Here is a 14,424-nt window from a genome sequence, read left to right as displayed (position 1 = left end):
AGCGGCTGGGCTTGTACACACTGGAGTTTAGAAGGATGAGAGGGGATTATATTGAACCATATTAAGGGGTTGGACACGCTAGAGGTAGGAAACATGTTCCCGATGTTGGGGCCACACTCAGAACCAGGAGCCACACACACAGTTTAAGAATAAGGGGTCGGCCATTTAGAACGGAGATGAGGAAACAGTTTTTCACCCAGAGAGTTGTGAGTCTGTGGAATTCTCTGCCTCGGAGGGCGGTGGAGGCCGGTTCTCTGGATGCTTTCAAGAGAGAGTTAGATAGGGCTCTTAAAGATAGCGGAGTCAGGGGATATGGGGAGAAGGCAGGAACGGGTGTACTGATTGGGGATGATCAGCCCTGATCGCATTGAATGGTGGTGCCGGCTTGAAGGGCCGAATGGCCTACTCCTGCACCTATTGTCTATTGTCTATGTCTGAGTTGGTGCGTGAGTTTGCCAGCTGACCTCTCTCTCCGTCTCTCCTCTCGATCAAGTTTCCGCCGCCGATGATGCAGAAGTTGCCGTACCCGCCCTTCCCGCCAGGCCCGGTCTTCCCCGGCTCCCAGGGCCACCACCCGCCGCACGGCCCTCCCTTCGACCATGGCCCCGCCAAGCACGACGGGCACCTCCAGCGGCCCTGCAAGCCCTTCGGCGACTGGTCCGTGCCCACCCAGCTCCAGCCGCCGCCCCCTCCTCCTCCTCCTCCAGCTCCACAGGCGGCGGCGGTGGGCAGGATCGCCAACCACGGCCAGGCCAAAGAACCAGCGGCGTCATCTCTCCACAACTCCTCGTCTTTCCTCCGACGCGGACGGACAGAGCGGCAGCAATGCAGCCAAGTGAGTAGTCGCCGTTCAATCTCCACCTGAAACCGCGTCTATTTCCTTCGATACTGCCACACCCGCTGAGTTTCTCCAGCATTTTCGTCTACCTTCAATGAATTTACTTTCGTTGAGAGATACAGCTCAAAACAACAGACCGCCAAGTCCGCACCGACTAGCGATCCCCGCACATTAACACTATCAATAGACAATAGGTGCAGGAGTAGGCCATTCAGCCCTTCGAGCCAGCACCGCCCCTCACTGTGATCATGGCTGATCATCCACAATCAGCGCCCCCGTTCCTGCCTTCTCCCCATATCTCCTGACTCTGCTATCTTCAACATCTTTATTATGTAAAAGAATATGTGTGTTATGATTGTGTTTATAATTTGTTTGGTTGTTTTGTTGTTTGTCTTTTGCACAAAAGTCCGTGAGCATTGCCACTTTCATTTCACTGCACATCTCATATGTGTATGTGACAAATAAACTTGACTTGACCAATCCAGCTCTATCTTGAAAGTATCCAGAGAACCGGCCTCCACTGCCCTCTGAGGCAGAGAATTCCACAGACTCACAGCTCTCTGGGTGAAAAAGTGTTTCCTCGCCTCCGTTCTAAATGGCCGACCCCTTATTCTTAAACTATGTGTGGCCCCTGGTTCTGGACTCCCCCAACATCGGGTACATGTTTCCAGCCTCCAAACCCTTAACGATCTTACATGTTTCAATGAGATTCCCTCTCATCCTTCTAAACTCCAGAGTGTGCAAGCCCAGCCGCTCCATTCCCTCAGCATATGACAGTCCCGCCATCCCGGGAATTAACCTGGTGAACCTACGCTGGGCTCCCTCAATAGCAAGAATGTCCTTCCTCAAATTTGGGGACCAAAACTACACACAATACTCCAGGTGTGGTCTCACCAGGGCCCTGTACAACTGCAGAAGGACCTATTTGCTCCTGTACTCAACTCCTCTTGTTAGGAAGGCCAACAGGCCAAAACTGCATACAATACTCCAGGTGTGGTCTCACCAGGGCCCTGTACAACTGCAGAAGGACCTCTTTGCTCCTATACTCAACTCTTCTTGTTATGAAGGCCAACAGGCCAAAACTGCACACAATACTCCAGGTGTGGTCTCACCAGGGCACTGTACCTGCAGAATGACCTCTTTACCTGCATGCTCAACTTTCAGGATGGTAACTAGTGTGCGGGCTGGTAGCCTGTTGTTGCACACTTTCAGGATCTGCGGTGCGGGCCGGAGTTGGTTGACGGTCTCGGTGAGCCGCAGGTCCTGTTTCCACACCTGTGTTTCTCTAAAGTCCAAAGCTATCCTGCGCTCCCGACAGTGGCTTGGTGCGAAGGGGGAGAGACGTCGCCGAGCTTGGCTTGTCGGGACTGAACGGACTGCCTGTGTTTCTTTTCCAGCCATCTCGCCGGGAAGCCCCCTCAACACAAGGCGATGTGGGATGGCAGCGGCCCAGCCGGGGGTCAGAGCAGAAGCCCCGATAAAAGCGGCCCAGAGGTAACGTGCCTGACTTCACCCCCCCCCCCCCCCCCTCCGCACTGCCTGACTCCCCCCGCCCGCCCCACTCCGCACAGAGAATTCCACAGACTCACAACTCAGTACGCCATAGGTACAGGATACCAAGTTGGATGATCAGCCATGATCATATTGAATGGCGAATGGTGCAGGCTCGAAGGGCCGAATGGCCTCTACTCCTGCACCTATTTTCTATGTTTCTAAATTATAATGTGTGAATGCCGTCTCTCGCGGTGTCGATTAACTGCGCGCTTCCCTTTTTCCCGCAGGGACCGCCGGACGCCAAGCCTGGGAGCGAGCAGCCTTCGTGTCGGGACGGCCTGCCTGCCCCTGCCTTCAACCCCACCGCCCACATCCCCTCCCTGCTCTCCATGCAGACCAGGAACCACATGGACATCACCACCCCGCCGCTGCCCCTGGTGGCCCCCGAGGTACTGCGGGTGGCTGACCACCGCCACAGGAAGGGCCTCATGTACCCCTACATCTACCAGGTCCTCACCATGGTAAGTGACGCCACCGATTCCCGGCTGCGAGGTCCTTCTGCAGTTGTACAGGGCCCTAGTGGGTCCACCCCCGGGATCTGGGGGTCCTTGTTCATCAGTCAATGAAAGTAAGCATGCAGGTACAGCAGGCGGTGAAGAAAAGGAATGGCATGTTGGCCTTTATAACAAGAGGAGTTGAGTATAGGAGCAAAGAGGTCCTTCTTCTACCCCCGGGATCTGGGGGGTCCTTGTTCATCAGTCAATGAACGTAAGCATGCAGGTACAGCAAGCGGTGAAGAAAGGGAATGGCATGTTGGCCTTCATGTTGGGGAAGTCCAGAACAAGGGGTCACAGTTTAAGGGTAAGGGGGAAATCTTTTAGGACCGAGATGAGAAAAACATTTTTCACACAGAGAGTGGTGAATCTCTGAATTCTCTGCCACAGAAGGTAGTTGAGGCCACACAGTTCATTGGCTATATTTAAGAGGGAGTTAGATGTGGCCCTTGTGGCTAAAGGGATCAGGGGGTATGGAGAGAAGGCAGGTACAGGATACTGAGTTGGATGATCAGCCATGATCATATTGAATGGCGGTGCAGGCTCGAAGGGCCGAATGGCCTACTCCTGCACCTAATTTCTATGTTTCATAACAAGAGGAGTTGAGTATAGGAGCAAAGAGGTCCTTCTGCAGTTGTACAGGGCCCTAGTGAGACCACACCTGGAGTATTGTGTGCAGTTTTGGTCTCCAAATTTGAGGAAGGCGATCCTTGCTATTGTAGGAGCCCAGCGTAGGTTCACCAGGTTAATATCTAAATGGTGTCAAGTTGGGAAAAGGGGAAGTACAACGAGATCTGGAGGTCCGTATTCATCAGTCAATGGAAGTAAGCATGCAGGTACAGCAGGCAGTGAAGAAAGCCAATGGCATGTTGGCCTTCACAACAAGTGGAGTATAGGAGCAAAGAGGTCCTTCTGCAGTTGTACAGGGCCCTGGTGTGACCACATCTCTGGAGTATTGTGTGCAGTTCTGGTCTCCAAATTTGATGAAGGACATCCTTGCTATTGAGGGAGTGCAGCGTAGGCTCACCAGGTTAATTCCCGGGATGGCGGGACTGTTGAAAAAATTGAGCGGCTGGGCTTGTACACACTGGAATTTAGAAGGATGAGAGGGGATCTTATAGAAACGTATAAGATCATTAGGGAATTGGACACGCTAGAGGCAGGAAACATGTTCCCAATGTAGTGGAGTCCAGATGGCGGGACTGTCATATGTTGAAAGAATAGAGCGGCTGGGCTTGTACACTCTAGAATTTAGAAGGATGAGTGGGAATCTTATTGAAACATATAAGATTATTAAGGGATTGGACACGCTAGAGGCAGGAATGTTGGAGGAGTCCAGAACCAGGGGCCACAGTTTGAGAATAAGGGGTCGGCCATTTGGAACGAAGATGAGGAAAGGCTTTTTCACCCAGAGAGTTGTGAGTCTGTGGAATTCTCTGCCACAGAAGGCAGTGGAGCAAAGCAAGAATGTCATTGTCCTATCTGGGACACATGACAATAAAGTCTCTTGAATCTTGAATCTCTCCCACCTCCCTCCCTCTCTCCCTCTCTCCCTCTCTCCAGGGTGAGTTGAAGCTTCCCGTGTGCATCGAGGACGAGGCAAACAACGACCTTCCCCCGGCCACGCTGCTGTACCGCTCGGCCCGCCAGTACATCTACGGCGTGCTCTTCAGCCTGTCCGAGGCCCAGCGCCGAGCCGAGCGCCTGGCCATGCGCCGCAGGCTCCCCGTAGAAGGTACATTCCCCTTCCCCGTCACAGTAGGGCGGCACCAAGAGCTTGGTCACAGCGGGAGCCCGCGCCTGCCTGCCCGTAGCCATCCTCGTTATTAATTGGACTGCCCTGCACGGCACGGCCAGGGGAGGCCCCCCTCTCTTTCTTTCTTTCCCCCCTCTCTTCGTTCCCCTCTTCTTCGTTCCCCCCTCTCTTCTTTTCCCCCCTCTCTTCTTTCCCCTCTCTCTTTCCCCCTCTCTTCTTCTTTCCCCCTCTCTCTTTCCCCCCTCTCTTCTTTCCCCTTCCCCTCTCTTTCTTTCCCCCCCTCTCTTCTTTCCCCCCTCTCTTTTCTTCCGGGGAGGTGGGGGGGTGGGGGGGGGGGGGGGGGGGGGGTACTGCTTGCCAGCAATCCCCCCGCTATCCTTCAATCCTCGAAAGATCCTATTCTCCCCGCCTCTCTCGCTCGAGCTCTCTCTCTTAATCTCTCTCTCGATCGCGCTGTATCTCTCTCTCTGTCTCTCTCTTGATCACGCTCTCTCTCTCGATCACGCTCTCCCTCTCTCTCTCGATCACGCTCTATCTCTCTCTCTCTCTCTCTCTCTCTCTCCCTCGATCACGCTCTCTCTCTCTCTCTCTCTCCCTCTCTCTCGCACAGGTCCCCATAAAGCCCAACCCTATCCATCGCTCATGTTCCCGCTCTTAAAACACTACTTAGAATTTCCTTTACGGCAAGGTAACCTTTATATTTGTGGGTGTCTCCCTCGCCTCCCTCCCTCTCACCCCCCTCCCTCCCTCTCTCCCCTCTCCCTCTCCCCCCCCCTCTCTCCCTCCCTCCCTCTCTCCCCCTCCCTCCCTCTCTCTCCATATCTCTCCTTATCTCTCCCTCTCTCTCTCCTTCCCTCCCTCTCCCCCCCTCCTTCCCCCTCTCCCCTCCCTTCCCCCTCTCCCTCCCCCTCCTTCCCCCCTCCCCTCTCTTCCCCCTCCCTTCCCCCCTCTCCCCCCCCTTCCCCCTCTCCCCTCCCTTCCCCCTCTCCCCCCCCCCCCTTCCCCCTCTCCCCTCCCTTCCCCCTCTCCCCTCCCTTCCCCCCTCCCCCCTCCCTTCCCCTCTCCCCTCCCTTCCCCCTCTCCCCCCCTGCCCTTCTCCCCCCCCCTCTCCCCCCCCTCCCTTCCCCCCCCCCTTCCCCCCCCCTCCCTTCCTCCCCCCCCTCTCCCCCCCCCCTCCCTTCCCCCCTCTCCCCTCCCTTCCCCCTCTCCCCCTCCTTCTTCCCCCCTCTCCCCCTCCCTTGCCCCCTCTCTTCCCCCCCCTTCCCCCTTCTTCCCCCCTCCCTTCCCCCTTCCCCTCTCTTCTTCCCCTCCCTTCTTCCCCCCCTTCTCCCCTCCCTTCCCCCTTCTTCCCCCTCCCTTCCCCCCCCCCTTCCCCCTCCCCCTCTCTTCTTACCCCCTCCTTCCTCCCCTCCCTTCCCCCTTCTCCCCTCCCTTCCCCCTTCTCCCCCTCCCTTCCCCCTTCTCCCCTCCCTTCCCCCTTCTCCCCCTTCCCTTCCCCCTCTCCCTCCCTTCCCCCCTCTCTTCTTCCCCTCCCTTGCTTCCCCCCCCCTCCCTTCCCCCTCTCCCCTCCCTTCTTCCCCTCTCCCCTCCCTCCCCCCCCTCTCCTTTCCCTCCCTCCCCTTCCCCCTCTCTCCCCTCTCCCTTTTCCCTCTCTCCCCTTCCCTCCTCTCTCTCCCCCCTTCCTCCCTCTCCCTCTCTCTCCCCTCCCTTCCCCCCCCCCCTCTCCCCCCCTCCCTTCCCCCCCTCTCCCCCCCTTCTCCCCCTCTCCCCCTCCCCTCCCCCCTCTCCCCCCCTCCCTCCCCCTCTCCCCTCTCCCCCTCCCTCCCTCTCTCCCCCCTCCTCTCTTTCCTTCCCTCTCCCTCCCTCCCTTTCTCTCTCTCCCCCTTCCCTCCCTCTCTCCCCCTTTCCTTCTCTCCCCCTTCCCTCCCTCTCCTCTCTCTTCTCCCCCCCCCCCCCCCCGCAGTGCCCCCTGTCATCATCAAGGAGTGGTCGGCCTACAAGGGCAAGTCGCCACAGACGCCGGAGCTGGTGACGGCGTTGACCTTCCGCGAGTGGACCTGCCCCAACCTGAAGAAGCTGTGGCTGGGCAAGGCGGTGGAGGACAAGAACCGCCGCATGCGGGCCTTCCTCGCCTGCATGAAGTCCGACACCCCCGGCATGCTCAACCCCGCCAACGTCCCCACCCACCTGCTGCTGCTCTGCTGTGTCTTACGGTGAGAGGCGTTCTAGCGATGGCGAGCTGACGGGGTCCCAACCTGAAACGTCACCTGTCTTCCAGGTTAATTCCCGGGATGGCGAGACAATAGGTGCAGGAGTAGGCCCGTTCAACCAGCACCGCCATTCAATGTGATCATGGCTGATCATCCCCAATCAGTGCCCCGTTCCTGCCTTCTCCCCATATCCCCCCTCATGTTTTGTAAGTTTCTATAAGATCCCCTCAATCTTCTAAGTACACGCTAGAATTTAGAAGATTGAGAGGGGATCTTATAGAAACTTACAAAATTCTTAAGGGGTTGGACAGGCTAGATACAGGAAGATTGTTCCCGATGTTGGGGAAGTCCAGAACTAGGGGTCACACAGTTTGAGGATAAGAGGGAAATCTTTTAGGACCGAGATGAGGAACACATTTTTTTACACAGAGAGTGGTGAATCTGTGGAATTCTCTGCCACAGAAGGTAGTTGAGGCCACACAGTTCATTGGCTATAATTTAAGAGGGAGTTAGATGTGGCCCTTGTGGCTAAAGGGATCAGGGGGTATGGAGAGAAGGCAGGGATGGGATACTCAGTTGGATGATCAGCCATGATCATATTGAATGGCGAATGGTGCAGGCTCGAAGGGCCGAATGGCCTCTACTCCTGCACCTGTTTTCTATGTTTCTATTCCCTGATTCCACTATCTTTAAACGCTGGGTCGAATGGCCTACTCCTGCACCTTTTGTCTATTGATAACATCTCTTGAAAGTATCAGTCTGAAGAAGGGTTTCGGCCCGAAACGTTGCCTATTTCCTTCGCTCCATAGATGCTGCCGCACCCGCTGAGTTTCTCCAGCACTTTTGTCGGGTAGAAACTGCCCCCGAATCTGGAGGTGTGCGATCGTTTTCACACTCCTGTGCCTCTTTGCCCGATGGGAGAGGGGAGGGGGTGAGGAGTGTGACTGGTCCGCGATGATGCTGCTGGCCTTGTTGGGGCAGAGTGAGGTGTAGATACGGTTGATGGAAGGGAGGTTGGTTTGTGTGTGTGTGTGTGTGTGCGTGACGGTCTGGGCTGCAAATGTCCACAACTCTCTGGGTGGAGATGGAGATGGAGGCGATAGATTCTTGTCTCTTGGTTTCTTGGTCCTCCAAAATATTCCAAACGGAATTTAAACTGGAGGTGGTGAAGGGAGGACTTAAGCCAGAATGGGTTATTGGGAAGAAAGAACTACTTTAAATGTAGTTGCATCTGGTTTGGTAACTATAGTTGGGTGAAGATTAGTCCATGCGCTAATTGTGCGGGGGAAGAACGAATTGCTGTACACATCTGTCACAAATTAAGTCGAGTGCCCTCGTCTGCTCCTAATTGGTTTGGGTTTGGTGTAGGTCTTGTAGTCTATGTCGAGCTGACCATTTAACATTTTGTAAAAACGTTAAGGTCAAACGGTGAGCTTCACCTGTGTCTGTCTTGGAGAGGGTTCCTTCCACCACGACCAGTGAATTCAGAAGTTTGGTGACACTCGCTTCTCCCTCATAGGTGTTAGTAACAAATCGAGCTGCCTGCCTGTCTTTGGACACGTTCGATGTTTTTATTTGTGTATGGGTCCCATGCTGCAACTGCGTAGTCAAGTCAAGTCAAGTTTATTTGTCACATACACATACGAGATGTGCAGTGAAATGAAAGTGGCAATGCTCACTGACTTTTGTGCAAAAGACAAACAACCAAACAACCAAACAAATTATAAACACAATCATAACACACATATTCTTTTACATAATAAATAATGGAAGGAAAAACGTTCAGTAGAGTTAGTCCCTGGTGAGATAGGCGTTTACAGTCCGAATTGCCTCTGGGAAGAAACTCCTTCTCAACCTCTCCGTTCTCACCGCATGGCAACGGAGGCGTTTGCCTGACCGTAGCAGCTGGAACAGTCCGTTGCAAGGGTGGAAGGGGTCTCCCATGATTTTATTTGCTCTGGAGTTGCACCTCCTGTTGTATAGTTCCTGCAGGGGGGCGAATGAAGTTCCCATAGTGCGTTTGTTCGGCCGAACGCACACTACTCTCTGCAGAGCCTTCTTGTCCTGGGCAGAGCAATTCCCAAACCAGATGGTAATGTTCCCGGACAAGATGCTTTCCACCGCCGCTGCGTAGAAACACTGGAGGATCCTCGGAGACACTCTGAATGAGGTTTAACGAGGGTCCAAATGAGGTCTAACGAGGGTGTAGTATAGCTTCTCCTTGACAGAAGTTGATGGATGGGAGGTTGGTGTGTGTGTGTGTGTGTGATGGTGTCCACAATCCGCTGCACTGTCTTGCGGGTCTCCGGGGGGGGGAGGGGGGCTGTTCCCCAAACGGTGCTGTGATACGCCCCTCCCCGACCGTGATCGATCGATGTGCTTTCTGTGACGCACCTGTCACCCGCCCTCCCTCCCTCCCTCCCGCAGGTACATGATGCAGTGGCCGGGAAGCCGCATCTTGCACAGATACGAACTGGACGCCTTCCTCGCTCAGGCCGTCTCTTCCAAGCTGTACGAGCCAGACCAGCTACAGGAGCTGAAGGTAAGCCCAACCCGGACTCTGGGACTCCCCACCTCCCCTGATTCCTTTAGCCCGTAGAGCTAAATCTAACTCTCTCTTGAATACTCATCAGAACTGCCCCCTCCATCCACTCCTTTAAGTCACGACTCAATAGACAATAGGTGCAGGAGTAGGCCATTCGGCCCTTCGAGCCTGCACCGCCATTCATAGAAACAGAAACATAGACAATAGGTGCAGGAGTAGGCCATTCAGCCCTTCGAGCCTGCACCGCCATTCATAGAAACAGAAACATAGACAATAGGTGCAGGAGTAGAGGCCATTCAGCCCTTCGAGCCAGCACCGCCATTCATAGAAACAGAAACATAGACAATAGGTGCAGGAGTAGAGGCCATTCGGCCCTTCAAGCCTGCACCATTCGCCATTCAATATGATCATGGCTGATCATCTACCTCAGTATCCTGTACCTGCCATCTAACTCCCTCTTAAATACATAGAAACATAGAAATTAGGTGCAGGAGTAGGCCATTCGGCCCTTCGAGCCTGCACCATTCGCCATTCAATATGATCATGGCTGATCATCCAACTCAGTATCCCGTACCTGCCTTCTCTCCATACCCCCTGATCCCCTTAGCCACAAGGGCCACATCTAACTCCCTCTTAAATATAGCCAATGAACTGTGGCCTCAACTACCCTCTGTGGCAGAGAGTTCCTGAGATTCACCACTCTCTGTGTGAAAAAAGTTCTTCTCATCTCGGTTTTAAAGGATTTCCCCCTTATCCTTAAGCTGTGACCCCCTGATTCAGATTCAGATTCAGAAAACTTTATTGTCTGTCGTAACAGAAAATCTTCTTTGACGTGGCTCAACATACAGACAGGACAATGTGCTGATAAGCAGTCATACAACACAGATATCTGCGAGCACACACAGTGTGTAGGGCCACATCTAACTCCCTCTTAAATATAGTCAATGAACTGTGTGGCCTTAACTACCCTCTGTGGCAGAGAGTTCCACAGATTCACCACTCTCTGTGTGTTTAAAAAAAAAATGTTTTTCTCATCTCAGTCCTAAAAGATTTCCCCCTTATCCTTAAACTGAGACCCCTTGTTCTGGACTTCCCCAACATCGGGAACAATCTTCCTGCATCTAGCCTGTCCAACCCCTTAAGAATTTTGTACGTTTCTATAAGATCTATAAGTTTCTATATGATCATGGCTGATCATCCAACTCAGTACCCCGTTCCTGCCTTCTCCCCATATTCCCTGACTCCGCCGTCTTTAAGAACCCTATCTAGCTCTCTCTTGAAAGTATCCAAAGAACCGGCCTCTGAGGCAGAGAATTCCACAGACTCGCAACTCCCCATATCCCCATGTAACCGGAGCAGTTGAGTATAGGAGCAAAGAGGTGCTTCTGCAGTTGTACAGGGCCCTAGTGAGACCTTTAGGAGCTTTATCGCGCTCTCTCTTGAAAATATCCAGAGAACCGGCCCCCACAGGCCACGCTAGAGGCAGAGAATTCCAGACTCTGGGTGAAAAGGTTTTTCCTTGTTTCCGTTCTAAATGGCTGACCCCTTATTCTTAAACTGTGTGTGGCCCCTGGTTCTGGACTCCCCCTCCCCCTCCCCCCCAACATCAGGAACATGTTTCCTGCCTCAAGCGTGTCCAAACCCTTAATAATCTTATATGTTTCAATAAGATATCCTCTCATCCTTCTAAACTCCGGAGCGCACAAGCCCAGCCGCTCCATTCTCTCAGCATATGACAGTCCCGCCATCCCGGGAATTAACCTGGTGAACCTACGCTGGGCTCCCTCAATAGCAAGAATGTCCTTCCTTTGGCAAATTTGTTATGAAGGCCAACAGGCCAAAACTGCACACAATACTCCAGGTGTGGTCTCACCAGGGCCCTGTACAACTGCAGAATTAACCCACATCTTTGCTCCTGTACTCAACTCCTCTTGTTATGCGAGTTCCCATACCCAACAGGCCAAAACTGTACACAATACTCCAGGTGTGGTCTCACCAGGGCCCTGTACAACTGCAGAATTAACCCACAAACCTGCATGTCTTAGGAGTGCGAGAACAGAAAAACCCATGCCTGTCACAGGGAGAGCGTGCAAACTCCGTCCAGGCAGCACCCGTGCTCTGGATGGCACCAGGGTCTCTGGTGCTGTGAGGAGGCAGCAGCAGCTCCACCCGCTCGCTGCGCCACCCAGCGCTTGTCCAAGAGTAAAACTGGAGCTGATAGCCCGCCCTGCTGTTCCAGATCGACAAGCTGGACGCCCGCGGGATCCAGCTGGCGGCCCTGTTTATGAGCGGCGTGGACACGGCCCTCTTTGCCAACGACGCCTGCGGGCAACCCATCCCCTGGGAACACTGCTGCCCCTGGATCTACTTCGATGGCAAACTCCTCCACAGCAAGCTGGTGCGGGCCACCCGCGACAAGGTGCCCCTCATAGACCTCTGCGATGGCCAGGTACGCTGCCACCCCTCCTCTCTCACTCTCAATCGCCATCTCCAACGGCCGCTCTCTCTCTCCCCCCCTCTGTCTCTTTCTCCCTTTCTCCCATTCCCCCTTCTCTCTCTCCCTCTCTCTTTCTCTCCCTCTCTCCCCTCTCCCTCTCTCCTCCCCTCTCCCTCTCTCCCTCCCTCTCTCCTTCCCTCTCTCCTTCCCTCTCTCCTACCCTCTCTCCTTCCCTCTCTCTCCTTCCCTCTCTCCTCTCTCTCCTTCCTCTCACTCTCTCCTTCTCTCCCTCTTTTCCCCTCTATCTTTCTCTCTCCTCTCTTTCGTTCCCTCTCTCTCCTTCCCTCTCTCCTTCCCTCTCTCCTTCCCTCTCTCCTTCCCTCTCTCCTCTCCCCCTCTCTCCTTCCCTCTCTCCTTCCCTCTCTCCTGCCCTCTCTCCTGCCCTCTCTCCTGCCCTCCCTCCTGCCCTCCCTCCCTCTCTCTCTCCCTCTCTTCCTCTCTGTTTTCCTCTCTTCTTTATCTCTTTTTCTCTCTTTCCCTCATCCCCTCCACGCTCTCTCCCCGTCTCTCTCCCCTTCCACTATCCGTCTCTCTCCCTCTCTCTTTTCCCTCTCCCACTCTATCCCTTTCCCCCTCTCTATCTTTCCCCTCCTTCCCTCTCCCTCCCTCTCCCTCCATCCCCTTTCCTCCCCTTCCCCTCCCTCTCCCCCCAACCCTCTCCCTGTGTCTCTCCCTCCCATGTTTTTTTGGGCTGAAGGGCCTGTTTCCACGCTGTATGTAGGACTTTATGACTGTCTCTCCTTCTTCCCCTCTCTCCCTTGTCCCCTCTCTCCCCCTCCCCCCCCCCCCCCCCCCCCCCCCCCCCCCAGGCTGAGCAGGTGGCCAAGGTGGAGAAGATGAGGCAGAGCATCCTGGAGGGGCTGAACCTGAGCCGCCAGCCCATGATGCCGCACTCCATGCCCCCGCCGGCCTTCGTGCCCCCCATGATGGCGCCCTTCTACCCCATGCCCATGTACGGACGCTCCTTCGGGCCCATGCCGCCCCCTCAGGCCAGGGGGCGCAGCTTCGCCGGTGAGTCCTCGCGGGGGGGGGGGGGGGCTACGAGAGGGCAGGATGGCCGTTTACACACCCTGCCGGGCTAGCACGCTGTCCTCTCCCTCCCCACCTGCTGTTCCGAAACCCGTGGCCAGTTGAGGGCCAGTCCCACTAAGGCGACCATATTGCCGAGTTTATGACTTCATAGCAAAAGGATTTGATTCGTATCAAAAGGATTTGAGTCTAGGAGCCGGGAGGTTCTACTGCAGTTGTACATGGTCTTGGTGAGACCACACCTGGAGTATTGCGTACAGTTTTGATCTCCTAATCTGAGGAAGGACATTCTTGCCATAGAGGATTTGAGTCTAGGAGCAGGGAGGTTCTACTGCAGTTGTACAGGGTCTTGATGAGACCACACCTGGAGTATTGTGTACAGTGTTGGTCTCCTAACCTGAGGAAAGACCTTCTTGCCATAGAGGATTTGATTCTAGGAGCAGGGAGGTTCTAACTGCAGTTGTACAGGGTCTTGGTGAGACCACACCTGGAGTATTGCGTGCATTTTGGTCTCCAAATCTGAGGAAGGACATTATTGCCATAGAGGGAGTGCAGAGAAGGTTCACCAGACTGATTCCTGGGATGGCAGGACTTTCAAGTGAAGAAAGACTGGATAGACTTGGTTTGTACTCGCTAGAATTTAGAAGATTGAGAGGGGATCTTATAGAAACTTACAAAATTCTTAAGGTGTTGGACAGGCTAGATGCAGGAAGATTGTTCCCGATGTTGGGGAAGTCCAGGACAAGGGGTCACAGTTTAAGGATAAGGGGGAAATGTTTTAGGACCGAGATGAAGAAAACATTTTTCACACAGAGAGTGGCGAATCTGTGGAATTCTCTGCCACAGAAGGTAGTTGAGGCCACACAGTTCATTGGCTATATTTAAGAGGGAGTTAGATGTGGCCCTTGTGGCTAAAGGGATCAGGGGGTATGGAGAGAAGGCAGGTACAGGATACTGAGTTGGATGATCAGCCATGATCATATTGAATGGCGAATGGTGCAGGCTCGAAGGGCCGAATGGCCTCTACTCCTGCACCTATTGTCTATGTTTTCTATGTTTAGGAGACTGCGCTCGTAGCATGGTCGACACACATGGTCTCTGGCGAGTCTCCTTCATGGTCGAGAGGAGTTCCCGCAGAGTGGTTACTACTCGCGGCCTCAGTTTGGCCGTTAAAACTTTTCAACCTGTTTTGGACATTTTTCTGCAGTCAAAAATTGATTGGGGTGGAGAAAATCGATACTTTTGACCTTGTAGTGCAGTTGAGGTCGGTAGTCGAGGTAGCTGTGGGTAATGTCCTTTGCTGACCGGGCATTTTAAATGTTTACCACCACGTACAAGGAGCGACAAGGCCGACCATTGTATGCAGATGCCGAGAAGTGCGTTCAGCTCTGGCTGAACAGCTTCTAATCTTGTGTGTGGACTCGATAAAAAGAACCCTTTAAGGTGAAGGGGGAAAGATTGAAAAGGAATCTGAGGGGTGGCTTTTCCATACAGTGGTGGG

At 54.1% G+C, this 14,424-nt stretch overlaps 1 protein-coding gene across 1 annotated transcript in view; it reads left to right on the top strand.

Moving 5' to 3' along the window:
- fam120c (family with sequence similarity 120C) overlaps window positions 1-14,424 on the top strand; it is a 43,716-nt gene that overhangs the window by 25,574 nt on the left and 3,718 nt on the right. The window contains exons 7-15 of the mRNA XM_055630178.1: window positions 494-835; window positions 2,051-2,163; window positions 2,236-2,332; window positions 2,620-2,853; window positions 4,450-4,621; window positions 6,606-6,855; window positions 9,280-9,394; window positions 11,637-11,846; window positions 12,704-12,905. Of these exons, the coding sequence (XP_055486153.1) occupies window positions 494-835; window positions 2,051-2,163; window positions 2,236-2,332; window positions 2,620-2,853; window positions 4,450-4,621; window positions 6,606-6,855; window positions 9,280-9,394; window positions 11,637-11,846; window positions 12,704-12,905 (1,735 nt within the window). The remainder of the gene's footprint in view (window positions 1-493; window positions 836-2,050; window positions 2,164-2,235; window positions 2,333-2,619; window positions 2,854-4,449; window positions 4,622-6,605; window positions 6,856-9,279; window positions 9,395-11,636; window positions 11,847-12,703; window positions 12,906-14,424) is intronic.

This window comes from Leucoraja erinacea, unplaced genomic scaffold, assembly GCF_028641065.1.
Source record: "Leucoraja erinacea ecotype New England unplaced genomic scaffold, Leri_hhj_1 Leri_264S, whole genome shotgun sequence".
NCBI lineage: Eukaryota > Metazoa > Chordata > Chondrichthyes > Rajiformes > Rajidae > Leucoraja > Leucoraja erinaceus.
Note: the sequence above shows the minus strand (reverse complement) of the source record. Positions and strands in the feature narration are given on the sequence as shown.